We start from the raw sequence: 17,534 nt of genomic DNA, 5'->3' as shown, positions 1-17,534 counted from the left end.
TATGAGAGATAATCTTGGACTAGATAATATCTCTGTGTCCCAACAAGATTTTTCTGTATATTCTGGTAGATTTCATGGACGTATGGGACACCATGATTCTCATCAAGATTTCATCATGATTTTCCAAATAATGCTGGCATAGTATCAGTTTAGAAACCTATTGGATTATACAGTCCTAGTTTTTTTTAAATGAAATCTCTTTATTATTTGAGTGCTGCATATCAGAGGGAACCTCATTCAAGTGGATTAATATAATAACTTGTTGACAAAATACCAGTGGTAATCAAAGAGTTAATCAAAAGATGTCTTGCTATTCATCCCCATCAATGAAATACAGGAGGAAGAGCAAAAAGCATCAGACTAAAGGATACAACCATCTCCAAATCTACTAGTGATCATCAAAGAAAAGGAACTAGCAGGACAATGATGACAACAGTGACAATTTTGGTTCTTTTGCTGCTTGCTCTGTTGCTTATCTTCTTCCTAAAACAACTTTGGACCCGAAGACATTTGCCTCCTGGTCCTTTGGCTCTGCCATTCATTGGGACCTTCTTGTCAGTTGGACTTTGGCTCTGTGAAGATTACTTCCGTAAGGTATTTAATTCTAATCAATACTAATCATGATAATTCTCAATTCTCAAGCTTCTAACTGCTTCACTGAGAAACATGTGAAATAATGGGACTGAATTTTTAGAAGGCAGTTTCCATCTTGCCCATAATTGTTTGATAATGGAACCAATTCTTCAGAGAGAGGTTGGATTCACCTTCATTTTGTTCCAATGATACTAGATGTTCTTCTATTGAAGATGCTTTATTCTATGTTCCTATGGTTGACAATAAGTAGAACATTATAATCTAAATGGCCCCTCTAATTCTGGAATTGTAAAATAATTTTAAAAATGTTTTGCATTTGAGTTCCGAAAAGTAATTTCTATTTTAGATACTGACTCAAGTAGCTGATTGGAGAAGGCAGGAATAGAACAGTTTTCTCCTAAGAGACACTTATGTCTGCTTTGTATGTGGTAGAGCAATGTAACATACTTCTGCCTAGGAAAGAAAGTTGTATTGTGGCTTCCACTAAAGAGTTGAAGCACCCACAACCTCTGGAGGTAAATTGTTGCAATGGTTGATTTGAATTTGTCCTTAATTCTAGTTGTTTCTCTCCTTGGTTAAAAAAATAATAATAAAAGGATGTGATCTTAAAAAAATAATTCAGAAAATCAGAAAGAAATTCTTGACAAGAATCTTAGAGAGAGAGAGAGAGAAAAAAAGAATTCTAAAGAGGGAGAATTGCATACGGTGAAAAAAATCTTAGAATTCAGGATGTAAGTAAACTTGTAGATGGTGTATAGTATTAAATGGGAATTATCAATAGTCAACACTTCTCATCTTTGATTCAACTGACAGCCTGCAAAACGATATGGAAATATTTACTCCTTGTTCTACGGGCAACAACTTATGGTAGTGCTCTCTGGGTTCAAAGCTGTGAAAGAAGGAATGACCAACTTCCCAGGAGAATTCTCAGATCGAGCAATGAGCCCTTTCCTGAATGATTTAGGAAAAGGAGGGTGTTGTGTTCTGAGTTTGCGCTGACTAAAGGTTTGAGCGGGAAAGCGCTCGACAGCCGATTGGCTGATCGTTTGACAGCTCCTCTATAAATAGGGAGCTGTCCAAACGAGCAGGGCGCGTTCCTATCTAAGCCGGTTCTGAAGTGTTAGCTTGTACTTTAAGGGAATAAACTTGTTAGCCTTTTATTCCTGTCTCTGCCTCAGTTCTTCTGGCTACCCACGGGTCCTTGGTACACACCACTGGCGACGAGGATGGGATTGCCAAACTGAGGTACGAGAAGCTGAAGTCACTGATAGCTGAAGTCACTCGCTGAGTCACTAGAACCGCGCTTAATCATACCGCGACGAGACGTCGTTGGTTCTGACAGGAATGGCCACGTTAAATTTCGCGCCATTCAACTATGGAGCCGAGACATGGGAGTCGTACACGGCTCGATTTGAATGCTTCCTGGTCGCACACGACCTTACCGAGCTGACAGATGAGAGGAAATGCGCGTTTTTCTTGTCGGTGTGTGGCTCAGACGTTTTCCACACAGCCAGAGCTCTGACAGCTCCTGACCCGATAAAGGCCGTTCCGTGGCCTGAGCTAATGGCCAAACTGAAGAGCCATTACGCTCCGTCCCCGTCTAAGATAGCCAGCCGGCACGCCTTCCATCAGCGCAGCCAAGCTGAGGGGGAGTCTGTGAGTGCCTACGTTGCTGCCCTACGATCCGCCGCCCTGCACTGCGAGTTCCGGGACTTAGATGAAGCCCTTCTCGACCGTTTAGTGTGTGGCCTCCGCGACCTCAAATTACAGAAGAGGCTGCTAACAAAATCAGACTTGTCGTTCCAGAAGGCCTTCGAAGAAGTTCGAGCCTCCGAAATAGCTGCTGCTTCCCTAGCCACCATCGCGAAAGCCCGGGCCGCCAACGCCGCGCAGCCTGCCAATGCCTTTAACACAGTAACCAGCCAGCCAGACTCGGAAAGCGAAGATTCCGATGCTGAAGCAGATAATGAGGACATCAACCGCCTTGATGAGGCGAGCAGAAAGAGCTGGCAACGGAAAAAGGGCAGGCCTAAATCTGCATGTAGTGGTTGCGGAGGTAACCACGAAAGAGCTGAGTGCAGATTCAGGCAAGCCCTCTGCCAGCGCTGTGGCAGGAAAGGTCACATCGCTCGAGTGTGCCGAGCCGCACAGCCCATGTCCTCGTCCGAGTCACAGACTGAGAGGTCGCGGCCATATCGTCCCAGAACAGAGGGCCCTAAGAAAGCGAGAGTGGACTGCCATTCCATTCTCCGTAACTCTCACCATAGTCTCTCGTGCAACCAACTTCAGAAGAAAATTCAACTGACAGTCATGGTCGAGGGGAAGCCCTGCGAGATGGAGCTCGACACTGGGTCTGCCACATCCATCGTGTCATGGAGCACCATCAAACGCATCGTGCCGCAGCTTTCGAAACGCCAGCTGAACGATTGCCATATCACACTGAGAGACTATCAGGGCAACCTGATCCCAATAATTGGCACCCGCAAGGTCAGAGTGCAGTTCAAGGGGTTTGACGGCCGCCTACCCCTCATCGTAGTCGACGGACGGCTGCCCAGCCTTCTCGGCCTCGACTGGTTCCAGTCCCTGGGTCTGCAGATCAATGGAATTCACCACCTCAGCTCCAACGCACTCGACTGCCTGGTCAACGAGTTCCCCGAAGTCTTCGATGGCAGATTAGGCAAGTACACGGGCACGCCGGTTTCCTTTAACCTCGACCCGTCCGTACAGCCGGTGCGGATGAAGCCTCGCCGGGTGCCCATCGCCCTCAAACCAAAAGTGGACGCTGAACTGGACAAGTTAGTGGCTCAGGGCATTTTGGAGCCAGTGGACCATGCCAGATGGGAAACACCCATTGTGCTACCCATCAAGCCGGATGGCAGCGTGAGGATTTGCGCTGATTACCGCTGCTCCATCAACCGTGCCTTGCCTTCCCACGCATACCCAGTCCCGGTGGTTCAACATCTGCTGCACACCTTGGGCGAGGGGACTGTGTTCGCGAAGCTCGACCTCGCCCAAGCCTATCAACAGCTGGTCGTGGACGATGAAGCCGCTGAAGCACAGACAATTGTCACGCACCGAGGTGCGTTCCGTTGCCGCAGACTGCAGTTTGGGGTCAGCATTGCCCCGGGACTGTTCCAGAGCTTAATGGAGAGGCTGCTCCAAGGACTACAAGGCGTCGTCCCCTATTTCGACGACGTCCTTGTTTCAGCCACCTCCATGGAGGAACTCATGGCACGTTTGCGCATGGTTCTCCAAAGATTCCAGAAAGTGGGCCTGAAGGTTAAGAGAGACAAATGCCAGGTTGCGGTATCCCAGATAGAATTCTTAGGGTTCCTCATCGATGGCAAGGGCATCCACCCCACGGCTGCCAAAACCAAAGCCATCGTTGAGGCCCCTACTCCGAAAAACAGAGCTGAATTACAGGCCTTTTTAGGCCTACTTAATTTTTACGCTGTCTTCCTTCCCCACAAGGCGACAGTCGCTGAGCCACTGCATCGCCTCCTTGACTCGGGTGCCCCTTGGGTGTGGGGCCGCCGGGAAGCATCCGCATTCATAGCAGTCAAGCACCTGCTTGTTTCCAACGATGTGCTGGTGCAGTACAGCGAGCATTTGCCCCTTGTGCTCGCTTGTGACGCTTCACCCTATGGGGTGGGCGCCGTCCTGTCCCATCAGTTACCCAGCGGAGCAGAGGTGCCAGTTGCCTATTTTTCCCGCACGCTCTCTGCCGCTGAACGTAACTATGCCCAAATTGATAAAGAGGCTCTTGCCATTGTGGCTGGGGTGCGCCGGTTCCACCATTACTTGTACGGCCGCCCATTCCAAATTGTCACCGATCACAAGCCCCTGCTAGGGCTGATGGCAGGAGATCGCCCTGCCCCACAGGTTCTCTCCCCACGCATGACCCGCTGGTTTGTGTTCCTGGCCTCCTACGATTATCAGCTGAACTACAGACCAGGGAAGCAGATCGCCCACGCTGATGCTCTTAGCCGCTGCCCCCTGCCAGAGGCCGTGGACGACCCTGCTGCTGCCGCGCCGGTCTTCCTAATCGACGACCTCAATCTTCCTCTCTCTGCCGCCGACATCGCCCGGGAGTCCGCAAGGGATCAGGTAATTTCCCGGGTGCTAGACTGGGTTAAGCGGGGGTGGCCAAAGGACCCCGTAGACACCGTTTACCTTCCCTTTAAATCTCGCCTAGCGGAGCTCTCCGTTCAGCGCGGCTGTTTGCTATGGGGCCATAGGGTTGTCGTACCTGCCTCACTGAGGACTACTGTCTTGCGGCAGCTTCATCACGCTCACCCGGGAATTGTCCGCATGAAAGCCTTAGGTAGAAGTTATGTATGGTGGCCTAAGCTAGACCAAGGCATCGCCGACCATGTCGCCGGCTGCCTGAAATGCCAAAGTGCCCAGGCGCTGCCACCAAAAGCTGAGCCGCGATCGTGGGAGCCACCTTCGGCTCCATGGTCCCGCATTCACATTGATTTTGCTGGCCCTATTCACGGCCACATGCTCCTTGTCGTTGTGGATGCTTTCTCGAAATGGCTCGAGGTCGTCCACATGTCCACTACCACTGCAGATGCGCTAATAGCGACCCTGCGTCGCTTATTTGCCACCCATGGCCTGCCCGACGTGTTGGTGTCCGACAATGGACCGCAACTGACAGCTGCCAAGTTTGAAGCCTTCCTTGCTTCCCAAGGCATCCGACATGCCCTCACCTCCCCGTTCCACCCCGCTAGCAATGGCTCGGCGGAGCGCGCTGTCCGCTCCGTCAAAGAGTCTCTGGCCAAGCTAGACCACCTTCCCTGGCAGGAAAGGATTGACGCTTTTTTACTCGCCCACCATACGACTCCCTCGCCAGAGACTAACACTAGCCCGGCCGAGCTCCTTATGGGACGCCGACTGCGGACAACCTTAGACCGTTTGCACCCCACTTACTCCGTGGCCACCCCGTTAGATTCCCGGGGGGGACCCCGTTCCTTCAGCCAGGGGGAGGCAGTGTATGCCCGGAATTATGTAGGACATCCCTTGTGGCTACCGGGCATAATAACCGATCAGACCGGGCCCTGCTCCTACAGGGTCAGGCTCCTCGACGGCAGAGTCTGGAAGCGCCATTGCGACCAGTTGCGGAGCAGGCACCAACCTCCAACAAGCCAGCAGCAGTCAACCGACCTGCCAACCCAGACGGGCACGACAACCAACGCAGAGCCAGGAAACGAGGAGGTCAACCGCGATCCGGCAGCCTCAGTCCCAACCCGAAGCGGCGACTTACCTGGTGGGCCAGCACCATCCTGCGTTCTCCAGCGGCCCAGGCGATCGCCGTCCTCCGATGCAGAGTCCTCGGTCGAACAGCCAGAGCCTCCAAGCGAAGCAGAAGGGCCTAGGGCATCAGGCCGCATCAGGCGGCGTCCAGCTTACTTGCAGGACTACGCCTGCGCGAACTTAAGGGGGGAGGAGTGTTGTGTTCTGAGTTTGCGCTGACTAAAGGTTTGAGCGGGAAAGCGCTCGACAGCCGATTGGCTGATCGTTTGACAGCTCCTCTATAAATAGGGAGCTGTCCAAACGAGCAGGGCGCGTTCCTATCTAAGCCGGTTCTGAAGTGTTAGCTTGTACTTTAAGGGAATAAACTTGTTAGCCTTTTATTCCTGTCTCTGCCTCAGTTCTTCTGGCTACCCACGGGTCCTTGGTACACACCAGAGGGGGTAAGTGCAAATTGTAAGAAATTCTTCCTTAATAACCATCAAACTCTTCCAATTTGTAGTAATATTACTGATGTTCGTCAATCATGTTCGAAAAGGACCTTGACATCTAACAGGTTGCGGGGCTGTCCACAATGTGATATTATGTGATAGTAATATTATGCATAAGGGATGCGGTGGCTCAGTGGCTAAGACACTGAGCTTGTTGATCAGAAAGGTCAGCTGTTCAGCGGTTCGAATCCCTAGCGCCGTGTAATGGAGTGAGCTCTCGTTACTTGTCCCAGCTTATGCCAACCTAGCAGTTCAAAAGCACATAAAAAAGCAAGTAAAAAAATAGGAACCACCTTTTGTGGGAAGGTAACAGCGTTCTGTGTACCTTTGGCATTTAGTCATACCAGCCACATGACCACGGAGATGTCTTCGGACAGCACTGGCTCTTCGGCTTTGAAACAGAGATGGGCACCACCCCCTAGAGTCGGGAACGACTAGCATATATGTGTGAGGGGAACATTTACCTTTAATATTATGCATAGCAAAGAAAAAGAAGAGTAAGATGTAGTAATTAAATTGATTTACAGGCATGAGATCAACAAATTTTTTTTTGCTTAATCCATTTTGTACCAAAATATTATACTTAACTTTCCATGTGGAAAGTTTCCTTTCATTCATATACTGATTTTAACATTGCCTTTTTTCATTAAACTTCTACCTTATTTCTCAGGATCTCATCAACTTCATCTACACGTTTCCCATCTTCCCTTTCCTCTGGATCTCTTTCCTCCTCTTTAATATTTCTGTTTTATTTCTGTTTTCTGTTGAAATGCTCTTAAAAGAAAATGTAACATCTCCAGAATTTTACAAAAATAGCAATGTGTCACAAGAGTTTGGTAGTCCTACCTGAAATTCAGAGAGATGTTTGCCAAGAACTTGACCTTTTTTTGAAGACAAAGGTAATGAGGAGTCTTTCTTCTTGTCTGCTGATACCTTCAGGAATCATTTTCTCCAATGGTAATAACTGGAAACAGCAGCGACATATTGGCATCACTTCTCTGCGGAAGCTGGGCCTGGGGAAGAAAAGCATTGAGCATCAGATAGAAGATGTGGCTCAGACATTGGTGGAGATCTTTAGACAAACAAAAGGTATGTCATTTAGGATAACACCCCAAATCCCCATCTGCCAAAATCTTTTCCATTCTGACTATTCCAAATAAAAATTGTTAGAAATTCTGTTTATATAAAGCATCACATAGAGCAAACAAACAGGACAGAAAACAGAAAACTCTCCTCAGAACATAAAGAAACCATAGACTATAATCATAGATGCACACTAAACACTGCAATCTATTAAATAATTCTGTAGCTGTTGCAATACAAAATACATTCTAATATGTATTCCAACAAAAATAGATGTATTTGATTTTTTTTTAAAACAGACAGTTCCCATTTCTTTTCTTTCACTCCCTCTCAGTCTCTGAAATTGATTAGTCATGGGATATGATAAGACGAACTAATTCTATTCATTGTAAGGTTACATTAACTGAATCTTGCAAGATTGAAAATACGGATCTGGTGCAGTTTCTTTTTATAGCCTGATAAGTTAGATGGGAACCCTTTGAAGTTTCTTTTTCTACTCATTACTGATTACTCAGTTTGGGCTCTTCCCCCTTTTTATATAGTCATTTCCTCTGTAACATCTCTTCATCCACCTGTTTTCCATGGTCATTCTCACATTCCATTACATCAATTTAGGAGCCCTGTTCTTTAGTATCTAGATGTAGATTTAGCTGTCCTAAATCTTATGTTTGAGCCAGCAGTGTACTGCAGCTACCAAAAAGACCAATACACTCATAGGCTGCATCAACAGAGGGATAGGGTCAAAACAACAAGAAATGATAATATTGCTTTATGCCATGCTGGTGAGATTACACTTGGAATACTCTATCCAATTTTAGTCACCATGATACAAAAAAGATGTTGAGACTCTGAAATGTGTGCAGAGGACAACAACAAAGAGGACAACACATCTGGAGGTTAAATCATATGAACAATGCCTTAGGTAAGTCTATAGAAGAGAAGGATCAGCAGGGAGATGATAACTGTCTTCCAGTAGTTGAAGGGCTGTCACAAAGAAGAGGTATTTGACATATTCTTTAGGGCATCAGAGGGAAGGACAAAAAGTAATGTGTAGAAGGTTGTCAAAGAGAGAACCAAGCTAGAAGTAAGGAGAAATTTTCTGACAATTAAACAACAGAAGAATTCGCCTCCATGGTTGTGGGTGCTCTATCACTGGAAGTTTTCAAAATAGACTGAATGACTATTTGGCTGCGATGGTATATAACTCTTGCCTTGAGAAGGAGATTCAACTAGAAGACATCTGAAATCCTTCCAGCTGTATGATTCTGATTCTAGTAAAAATCGGTTAGCAGGAGAGGCTGGATTCATGATAAAATATCTTCCTTTTCAGGGCAACCATTTGACCCTTCACTTTCAGTCCTAAATGCGGTTTCTAATGTCATATGCGCTTTGAGTTTTGGACATCAGTTTTCTGAAGAAGATGAAGACTTCCAGAAGCTGGTTCATGCTCTTAAAATTATTTTTAAATTCTTTGGTGACTCTTTTCATGCGGTGAGTCATTTTTTTCTACTAAGGAGGCAAAGCCCTCCAAACTAACTATGTTTCCACCAGTATTTTCATGGAATCCAAGAATGTGTGGCATGCAGTAAGTTTTGGAAATCCTCTCATCTACTCTTCTTTTGTGTGTGTGTGTGTGTGTGTGTGTGTTTGTGTGTGTGTGTATTCCTTAAGTGAGTCTTGATTCCTGGTGAGAGCCTGGACACGTATATATTATTTTATTTTTAGATATACATCAACATCAATACATCAACAGTATGGCATCTCTGTGTCATTCATTTTGATACAAAGAACAATGATATTAATAATATTTGTTATGTTACTCAAGCTTTTATCATCTTAGTGTTGATACAAATATTTGTATTAAAATATAATCCTTCATTATTTAATTGTTCAGTGTTTCAGTATGCCACTCTAATGCCAATCACAATATTAGTTGAACATGTATAGTAATACCATCTTTCAACCTCTAATTTTTCCATCTGGCTTTTCTTCTATTGCATAAAAATGTGTACACTAATATCCTCTCTATTTTTTGTTTATAAGCCATTTCCTTTCTATCCGTCATCTTTTGCCTGTTTTAATACTTCAATTCTTAGTCATTTTTTTGGCTTGCCTTCCTTACTCATCTCTTGGCTCTTATCTCTATCTAGTTGAAATATTTTATGTTTTATCTTTTCCTCTGCCACTGTCTCTTGCTTGTATAATTCCTTATAATTTTCTAGTATTTTTTTCCTTTTCTTCCTTTTGATAACAAATATTCCCTTCTTGGTCTAATAATTGATTTATGAATTTATGAATTTCCTTCCAGGACCCCTATCATGTCAGCTATTCTCTTCCAAAATACACTTCAATTTGTAAAACTGTTTCTAAAGTACAATGTAGAAATCTAGAAGCAATATTCCAGTAGCGTCTGAATAGTGAGGAAGAAAGATGAAGAATGATTTCTCTGGATCTGTTGAAACTATACGCATAGTCTTTGACTTACAAGCACAATTGAGCCTGGATTTTTGATCATAATTCATTGTGGTTGCAGGTTGAGCCATCATGTGACTGGACTTGATATTACAACCATTTTTACAATGGCTGTTAAGCAAATTAGCATAGTTATTAGCATAAGTTATTAATAGTTATTAAGTGAATCACATGTTTGTAAGTTTGAATCCAGCTTATCTGATTGATGTTTTGTCAGAGCTCGCACAGTGTGACTATGTGAGAAACCAGGAGCAAATACAGAAAGCAGAGGTTTGTACTTTAAATACAAACAGGGCCTCTTCTTATTACAGACTCTTAAAGTGATATCAGCCCCAAAACTTGCTGACTCATTCCCAGTATTACATCATCATAGCAGCTGGTCAGCTCTTAAATTATTGCCCTGACATGTTTTTTTTTTTTGCTGAAAAACAGAAAAGTTGTAAAGTTTGTTTGTGTCAACTCATAAAGTTGCCATGGTGAGGAAAGGTGGGGGGAGCGCATTCCACGCATACCTTCGGCCAGAGCCAGATCTCAGATTACTACAGCAGGTTTGTGAGGAGTGCGCCTCATTGGTGAATGTGATTTATGACACAGACTGAGGGGAGGGAAGGAACGGGGGTAAAGTCCAGCTATAATTCAAATGAGAATCAGATCTGACTGCAAAAAAAAAGGTATTGACAAAATGCTCCTCATAAATGACTGATTTTCTTTTGAAACTTGACTCGAGGCTCATGAATCAATTAGGGCATCTTTTGGAAACCTGACAGTTTGTTTATTTAGCATGTGGCAAGTTGTAAAGTGTGAAGTGAAATCAGGAGGCTGCAACCAGTCATGAATGGAAGCCAATTTCCAAGCATCCAAAATGTAATAATGTGACCATAGAATGGTGTAGCAGTCATATCTTGGAGGAAGAGTCATGAATATATTTGTTCAAGCCATTGTTGAGCTCCATCACATTGCAGGCAGCTAATGATCCAACAAGACAGCTAGATCATTTTCACATGTACCATCTCCCATAATGCATTTATATCCCTTTGATTTCGAGTGTTTGAAGACTCCAATTAGTCCAGAATGCAGCCGCGCGAGCGATTGTGGGTGCACCAAGGTACACCCACGTTACACCTATCCTCCGCGAGCTGCACTGGCTACCTATTAGTCCCCAAATCCGCTTCAAGGTGCTGGTCGCTACCTATAAAGCTCTACATGGCATCGGACCTGGGTACCTGAGAGACCGCCTCCTGCCGATTACCTCTCTCAGACCAATTAGATCGCACAGGTTGGTCTCCTCCGGATTCCATCTGCCAGCCAATGTCAGCTGGCGACTCCCCGGGGGAGAGCCTTCTCTGTTGCAGCTCCGGCCCTCTGGAACGAGCTCCCTGTTGAGATCCGGACCCTTACTACCATCCCGGCCTTCCGCAAAGCCACCAAGTCCTGGCTGTTCCAGCAGGCTGGGAGGAGCTGAGAAGCATTTACCTCCACAGAAATTGTGAAAGTTGGTTTTTATTTTTAATATGTTGTCTTTGTCTCATTCCCCCCTCTCCCTTGTCTTTTGTGAGCCGCCTGGAGTCCTCCGGGAGTGGGTGGCATACAATAAATAAATAAATAAACAAACAAATAATGATAAATAAATAAATAATAAATTTTTCCTACCCGTATGTAAGATTTTGGATGTGTTCCTTTCAAGACTCTCCTGTTCTCTAAGATGTTTTCTTATCCTTATGGCCACCATGATTTTTTTGTCCTTTCAGAAAGAGAGAGAATAATGCAAGGCTTCGAATGTAGCCTTGTGATATACTTGTCAGCATCTCAAGCAAGTAACAGGTTCTCATTGGATACTATTGTGGACACGCAGGGGCTCATGACTTATGATGCATTTGACCCTTCCCTGTTTTGCTTGTGGCAGGAAATAAATAACCTTTCCTCTTCTTTTTCTCTTAGGTGTATGATTTGTTCCCACAATTAATGAAGTCCCTCCCAGGCCCTCACAAGAAAGCCCTGGCTTCTGTGGATATTATCCTTGAATTTGCAAAGCAGGAAATAGAGAAACACAAGGAATCTCACTGTCTGCATGAACCACAAGATTTCATTGATTACTATCTTCTTCAGATGGAGAAGGTTTGGGTTTATTGTGGTTGTATTGACACAGGCAAAGGATTACTCATTTTTTAGAAGTAACTTGTCAATTATTGCACATGGTCTTAGACCTCTTCTAACCGGTTCGGTAGATTTGACGAACCGGTTCTACCGAATAGGTGCGAACTGGTAGGAACCCACCTCTGCACATGGTCTTAGTTTCTCTACAGTCACAAGGCATGGTAATTCAGCGATGCATCACAATCAGAAGTAAGAGTCCAGTATCTGAACTGGGTCCCTTTATTTAATTTGATACCATCAGTTATGAGTTTACCATTGGTCTGGTCATCACACTCAAGATATACAGTCTTCTTAATACTGCTCCCCATTCCTAAATATATGAAGATGTATTTTCCACCTTTATATTAGTGGTTCAATGCTGCTTCCTATTTTACTTTCTATCTTAGTCTCATCAGCATAACATTTATTTATTAAAGTTATATGCCTCCCATCTCATCGTTAGAGAGATTCTGGGCAATTTACTGCCCAGTAATAAAGAGGAGACAGGTGACATAGAGGGATGGGAATTTTTTTTCTACACCATCAGTCACTCCCAAAGTAGCGCACTCCAGTTGTGGCTCCAGGCCAGCCAACAAGAGCCACATTTTTAGCCTTACCAGGAGATCAGGTGACTGGAGACCAGCCTCCCTTCCAGTGGGAAAATAATCTATAGGGCAGGGACCACAGCAGGAAAGGCTCTCCTCCTGGTAGTTTTTTGGCAGCTGAGATCTGAAGTAGGTTTCTTCTGTTGGATTGAGGGGGATAGGGCACCCCCAGTGGGTTGATACCTTGGACCCATGCCATAAAGGGCTTTACAGGAAATATTCAACACCTTGAATTGGACCTAGGAACCACCTAATCAGTGTAGCTCATACAACAGAGATGTTACATGGGCCATCTGAATGGCCTCAGGAACTGTCTACATCACTGAATTCTACACCAGTTATTGCTTCCAAATGCTCTTCAAGGGTAGCCCCACGTAGAACATGTTCCAATAATCCAACCAAGACATTGACCAGGGCATGAGTGACTACACGGGCCTCACAATCAAACGAAAAGGTACTGTGTGAAGTTGCACAAATATTCTTTTAGCCATGGCTGCCACCTGCAGTTCGAGCAGGAGTTGTGAGTCTAGGAGAACCTCCAGAAACCCAGAAATAAAAACAACCACAGGAAAGCTACATAGAATTCAATGTAATTTTCGTTTTCCATTTTAAACATCAGAGCAGGAAGGACCCTGACTCTACCTACAGTGAAGAGAATCTGGCTCAGTGTATTTTTGATTTTTTTGGTGCTGGAACAGAGACAACCTTCGCTACTCTGATGTGGGCACTGCTCCTCTTGACAAACCACCCTGTCATCCAAGGTGAGTGAAATCTGTGGGAACAAGGCCCAGCCTCAGGTTCTATAACACAGACCAATTATTTGAAGGTATTTGAAATATTAAGCCCTATTGAATGATGAACTGAATCTACATAGTAATTTTCTACATGAAATGTCTTTTGGCAAAACTGGCTCTCTTGAATAATTAGAATTAGAATTGTTTATTATTTATAGGCCGCCCTTTTCCCTGAGGGGACTCAGGGCGGCTTACAATTCATGGGAAGGAGAGTGCAAGACAATATAACATAATATGTGAATAAACAAAATAATAACAATAAAACACAACAGTCATTCAACATTCAGGTGGGGCGGCGTAGTCCTTATCCCCAGGCCTGACGGGATAGCCAGGTCTTAAGGGCTGTGCGGAAGGTCTGGACGGTGGTGAGGATACGAATCTCCACGGGGAGATCGTTCCAAAGGGTCGGAGCTGCTACTGAGAAGGCCCTCCTCCGCGTAGTCGCCAGTCGGCACTGACTGGCGGATGGAACTCGGAGGAGGCCTAATCTGTGCGATCTAATAGGTCGAAGGGAGGTAATTGGCAGGAGGTGGTCTCTCAAGTAAGAAACGGAGAAGAGGCAGACATGACTGGAGAGGAGAAACCTTGATCTTTAGGGCTGATGTTGTGCCCCTGTGGACCAGGGGCCATTGAAATTACAGTTCAGGTCCTATTAGATTATTCCCTGTAGTCTGCAAGGATTCTGCACCTCATTTATAACTCCTTACCTGGTAATATGGAAACACTCATCTCTTTTATAAACAGGTGTTCCTATTTGGCTCAGTGTGACACAGTTTCATTCAATGTAGCTAAATTATTCTGTAAAAAGATAAAGTTAGGCCACCTCTGTAATATTATGTCTTGTTTATTGTTGTAAAAGTTTTAATTTTTAACTCTGGTCTGTGATCATAACAAAGGATTGATTGATCCTTCTGAGAATTAAAATTGGGAAATGAATAAATAAATGAACAAAGGAATTAAAAAACCCCACAATATTGATTGATTGATTTTGATTTGATTTTATTATATTTATATGCCGCCCTTTTCCCCCAAAGGGGACTCAGGGCGGCTCACAATTCAAATCAGGGAAGGGGGGGGGGTACAGACAAAAAATAAAAGACGAAACATAACAATACATAATTTAAAAACACACAACAGTCATACCATTCGAGACGGGGGCAACAGCTCTTTAGCCCCAGGCCTGTCAGAACAGCCAGGTTTTAACGGCTTTGCGGAAGGCCTGGAGGGTGGTGAGGGTTCGAATCTCCACGGGGACTTCGTTCCAGAGGGTCGGAGCAGCCACAGAGAAGGCTCTCCTCCGGGTAGTTGCCAGTCGGCACTGGCCTGCGGATGGAATTCGGAGGAGGCCTAATCTGTGGGATCTAATAGGTCTAGTGGAGGTGATTGGCAGCAGGCGGTCCCTCAAGTACCCAGGTCCAATACCATGAAGGGCTGAATATGAAGTTTCCATTTCCATTCTTGTTTTCTTGTTTTCTAGAGAAAGTTCAGAAAGAGATTGAGGATGTGTTTGGCTGTTCGGGGTCAATTTCCTATCAGGATAAGAAGAAGCTGCCCTACACCAATGCCGTGATTCATGAAATGCAGCGTGTAAAATATGTCTTACTATATGGGGTTCCAAGGCAAAGCACAAAGGATGTGGAGATGAGGGGTTACCACATTCCAAAGGTGAGAAACGTGTTCGGGCTGCATTGCAGTAGCCCAACATGGAAGGAAAACGAGAATAAGACACTTGGACAGAAGGTGTCTCTGTTTGGGAAGTGCCAATTAGTCATGCAAAACTGAATAAGCCAGTATAATAAAAACTTTTGATTTTATTTTATTTTATTTTATTTGGATTTATAGGCCGCCCTTTTCCCTGAGGGGACTCAGGGCGGCTTACAATCATTAGGGAGTTTAGGGTTAGGTTAAGGGTTAGGTTTGGGTTAGGTTTAGGATTAGGTTTAGGGGGGTTAGGTTTAGGGGTTAATTTTAGGTTTAGGGTTTACAGCGTGCTTCTGTCTCCGCACTGTTCTCACCCTGTTGATGACGTCAGTGATGCGGTTTAGTCGGGCGCAGTTTAGTCGAGCGCGGTTTTGTGGTGGAACCGTCCCCTTCTTCAAGAGACAAGGTGACTTTAGTTAAGAGAAAGGAAGCTAAGCTGTTGAGCAACCACTGCTCTCAGAAACAGAGAAATGAACAAACATGGATCCGTCAAGGCAAGCTATGAGCAAAGGTTTCATCAATATTGTTTGACCTTCTTTGCCTGTTGCCTTTATGAAACTGTTCTGTTTAATCGTTTTTTAAAAAACAGGGGGCCTTTATCATCCCAGACCTGCGTTCTGTTCTTCTTGATCCTGAGCAATGGGAGACGCCTGAAAAATTCAATCCAGATCATTTTTTAGATAAGGATGGGAAATTCATTGATCGAGAAGAGTTTCTGCCCTTCGGAATGGGTAAATCCAGGAGCCCAAAGCAGCTCACTCATTTATTATTTCATTTATGGTCTGGAGAACAGATTATTATCTGCTTCATCCATGCTTTGTCTCATCCACAGGTCTACGTGCCTGTGTGGGACAGCAGCTGGCAAGAATTGAGACCTTCATCTTTCTGACAAGCCTGTTGAGGGCCTTCAGCTTCCGGTTGCCTGAAGGAGTGAAAGTACTCAATGAAGAACCTGTTGCAAAGATGTCAATGCACTCACACCCTTACAAATTGTGTGCTATTCCCACACAGGATTAAATTTTAAAAAACACCTAAAAAGGATAAAACTCTTTCCTGTATGCCTGTTCACTGAATTTGATCTTTTGCCTTCATTTGTTGTCAGCCTATTGCTGGGTTCACAAACACACTTCACCAGTTCAACCAGTGATGTATGAACAATATTCTAAGTAAATTTGTTAGGTTTGGTGCCAATAAACCTATTATTTTCCATATAGTTCTAGAATCTTTCTTTTTGCATAGCCTTAGAGGGAATCAAGCAGGGGTGGGTTTCAGGCGGTTCGCGGCGGTCCCCGCGAACCGGTTGGTTGGCGAACCCGGAAGTAACTAACTTCCGGGAACGCTGAAGGGTCCACCCGCCCGCCCGCATTTCTTACCTGGTTTTGATGAGTTCTGCGCTTCCACGCATGCGCAGGACGCATACAGCGCCTGCGCGATCCTCCAGGAGCAGCTGGAGCATCGCACAGGCGCTAGTACGCATGCGTGCACTGCGTGCGTGCACGAGGACGCCACCGGCCCCGTTCCAACTGAACCGGTTGGAACGGGGCGAGAAACCCACCCCTTGAATCAAGCTATTCTCTAAAACCCCTGAGGGTGGAACAAGAAGCAATGGGTTGAAACTAATCAAGGAGAAATTGAACCTGGAACTAAGAAGATATTTCCTGACAGTGAGAACAATTAATCAATGGAACAATTTGCCTCCAGAAGTTGTAGGTGCTCCATCACTGGAAGTTTTTAAGAAAAGATTGGACTTGAAATGGTATAGGGTTTCCTGCCTGAGCAGAAGCAATAGATATAGATATAGATCAGTAGGGTGTTGCTAATTTTGTTACTACTGGTTTGGACGCATGCGCAGAAGTGACGGGCAGGTGGGTAGAGCCTCCCGCTACTGCTATTACTGGTTCCACCAATCTGATCTGAACTGGCAGCAACTCCAGTGTTAATAATCGTCTATGCCTCAAATTTATCCATTCTTCCACACATGTATGTACCACAGCCTGATAATGCAACTCAACATGTCTTTTAATGATCTCTGTAATTAGCACTGGCATATTGTCAACAAGAGATTACCACATTCTTTCTCATACTTTCCACCATGTCCTCCTTAAGTAGCAGAGGAAGTCATTTTTAAAAAAATCAAGGACATGGGGTGGGGTGGGAGCAAAATCAGATTCTTATCCTTGAAGCATGGGCCTGGCACCCAATTACCATAAAGGAAGTCCTATGAAGGCGTAATTGGGGAATAAAAGAATAATAGAACTATTGGGCCATAAGGCAAAACACAGTATCAACAAAGGGTGGTTAGGTGCTACTCAAGCCCCCTGATCTTATTGGGTTTCATGATGTTTCAGAGTTGGGCTATCAAGGTAAAGGTAAAGCTTTACCATGGGTCATTTTCAGATTTGATGGGT

The 17,534-nt window shown here is 44.9% G+C and overlaps 1 protein-coding gene across 2 annotated transcripts; it reads left to right on the top strand.

Annotated features, from left to right (window-relative positions):
- The first annotated feature begins 7,277 nt into the window (after positions 1-7,277).
- On the top strand, positions 7,278-16,339 carry LOC106552300 (cytochrome P450 2J2). Of its 2 annotated transcripts, none has more exons than XM_087725109.1 (7): positions 7,278-7,427; positions 8,752-8,912; positions 11,832-12,008; positions 13,251-13,392; positions 14,903-15,090; positions 15,716-15,857; positions 15,959-16,339. In XM_087725109.1, exons 3-7 carry the CDS (start codon positions 11,856-11,858, stop codon positions 16,141-16,143), a joined length of 810 nt encoding a protein of 269 aa, XP_087581235.1. In that variant the 5' UTR covers positions 7,278-7,427; positions 8,752-8,912; positions 11,832-11,855; the 3' UTR covers positions 16,144-16,339. The 2 variants fall into 2 exon arrangements, with proteins under 2 accessions (XP_087581235.1, XP_087581236.1); XM_087725110.1 differs by having other exon boundaries at positions 11,832-12,039.
- Positions 16,340-17,534: the final 1,195 nt, after the last annotated feature.

The sequence above is a fragment of the Thamnophis sirtalis genome, unplaced genomic scaffold (assembly GCF_051295495.1).
Source record: "Thamnophis sirtalis isolate CommonGarterSnake01/CBP01778 unplaced genomic scaffold, rThaSir2_p1.2 scaffold_11, whole genome shotgun sequence".
Classification (NCBI taxonomy): domain Eukaryota; kingdom Metazoa; phylum Chordata; class Lepidosauria; order Squamata; family Natricidae; genus Thamnophis; species Thamnophis sirtalis.
The sequence above is the reverse complement of the archived record's forward strand: the minus strand, read 5'-3'. Positions and strand labels throughout refer to the sequence as shown.

Bases quoted from the DNA above. Each gene is read 5' to 3' on its own strand.
- LOC106552300 (XM_087725109.1), top strand. From the start codon at position 11,856: ATGAAGTCCCTCCCAGGCCCTCACAAGAAAGCCCTGGCTTCTGTGGAT. The intron at 12,009-13,250 runs GTTTGGGTTTAT...TTTAAACATCAG, and splicing joins ATCTTCTTCAGATGGAGAAG to AGCAGGAAGGACCCTGACTC. The intron at 15,091-15,715 runs GTGAGAAACGTG...TTTAAAAAACAG, and splicing joins GGGGTTACCACATTCCAAAG to GGGGCCTTTATCATCCCAGA.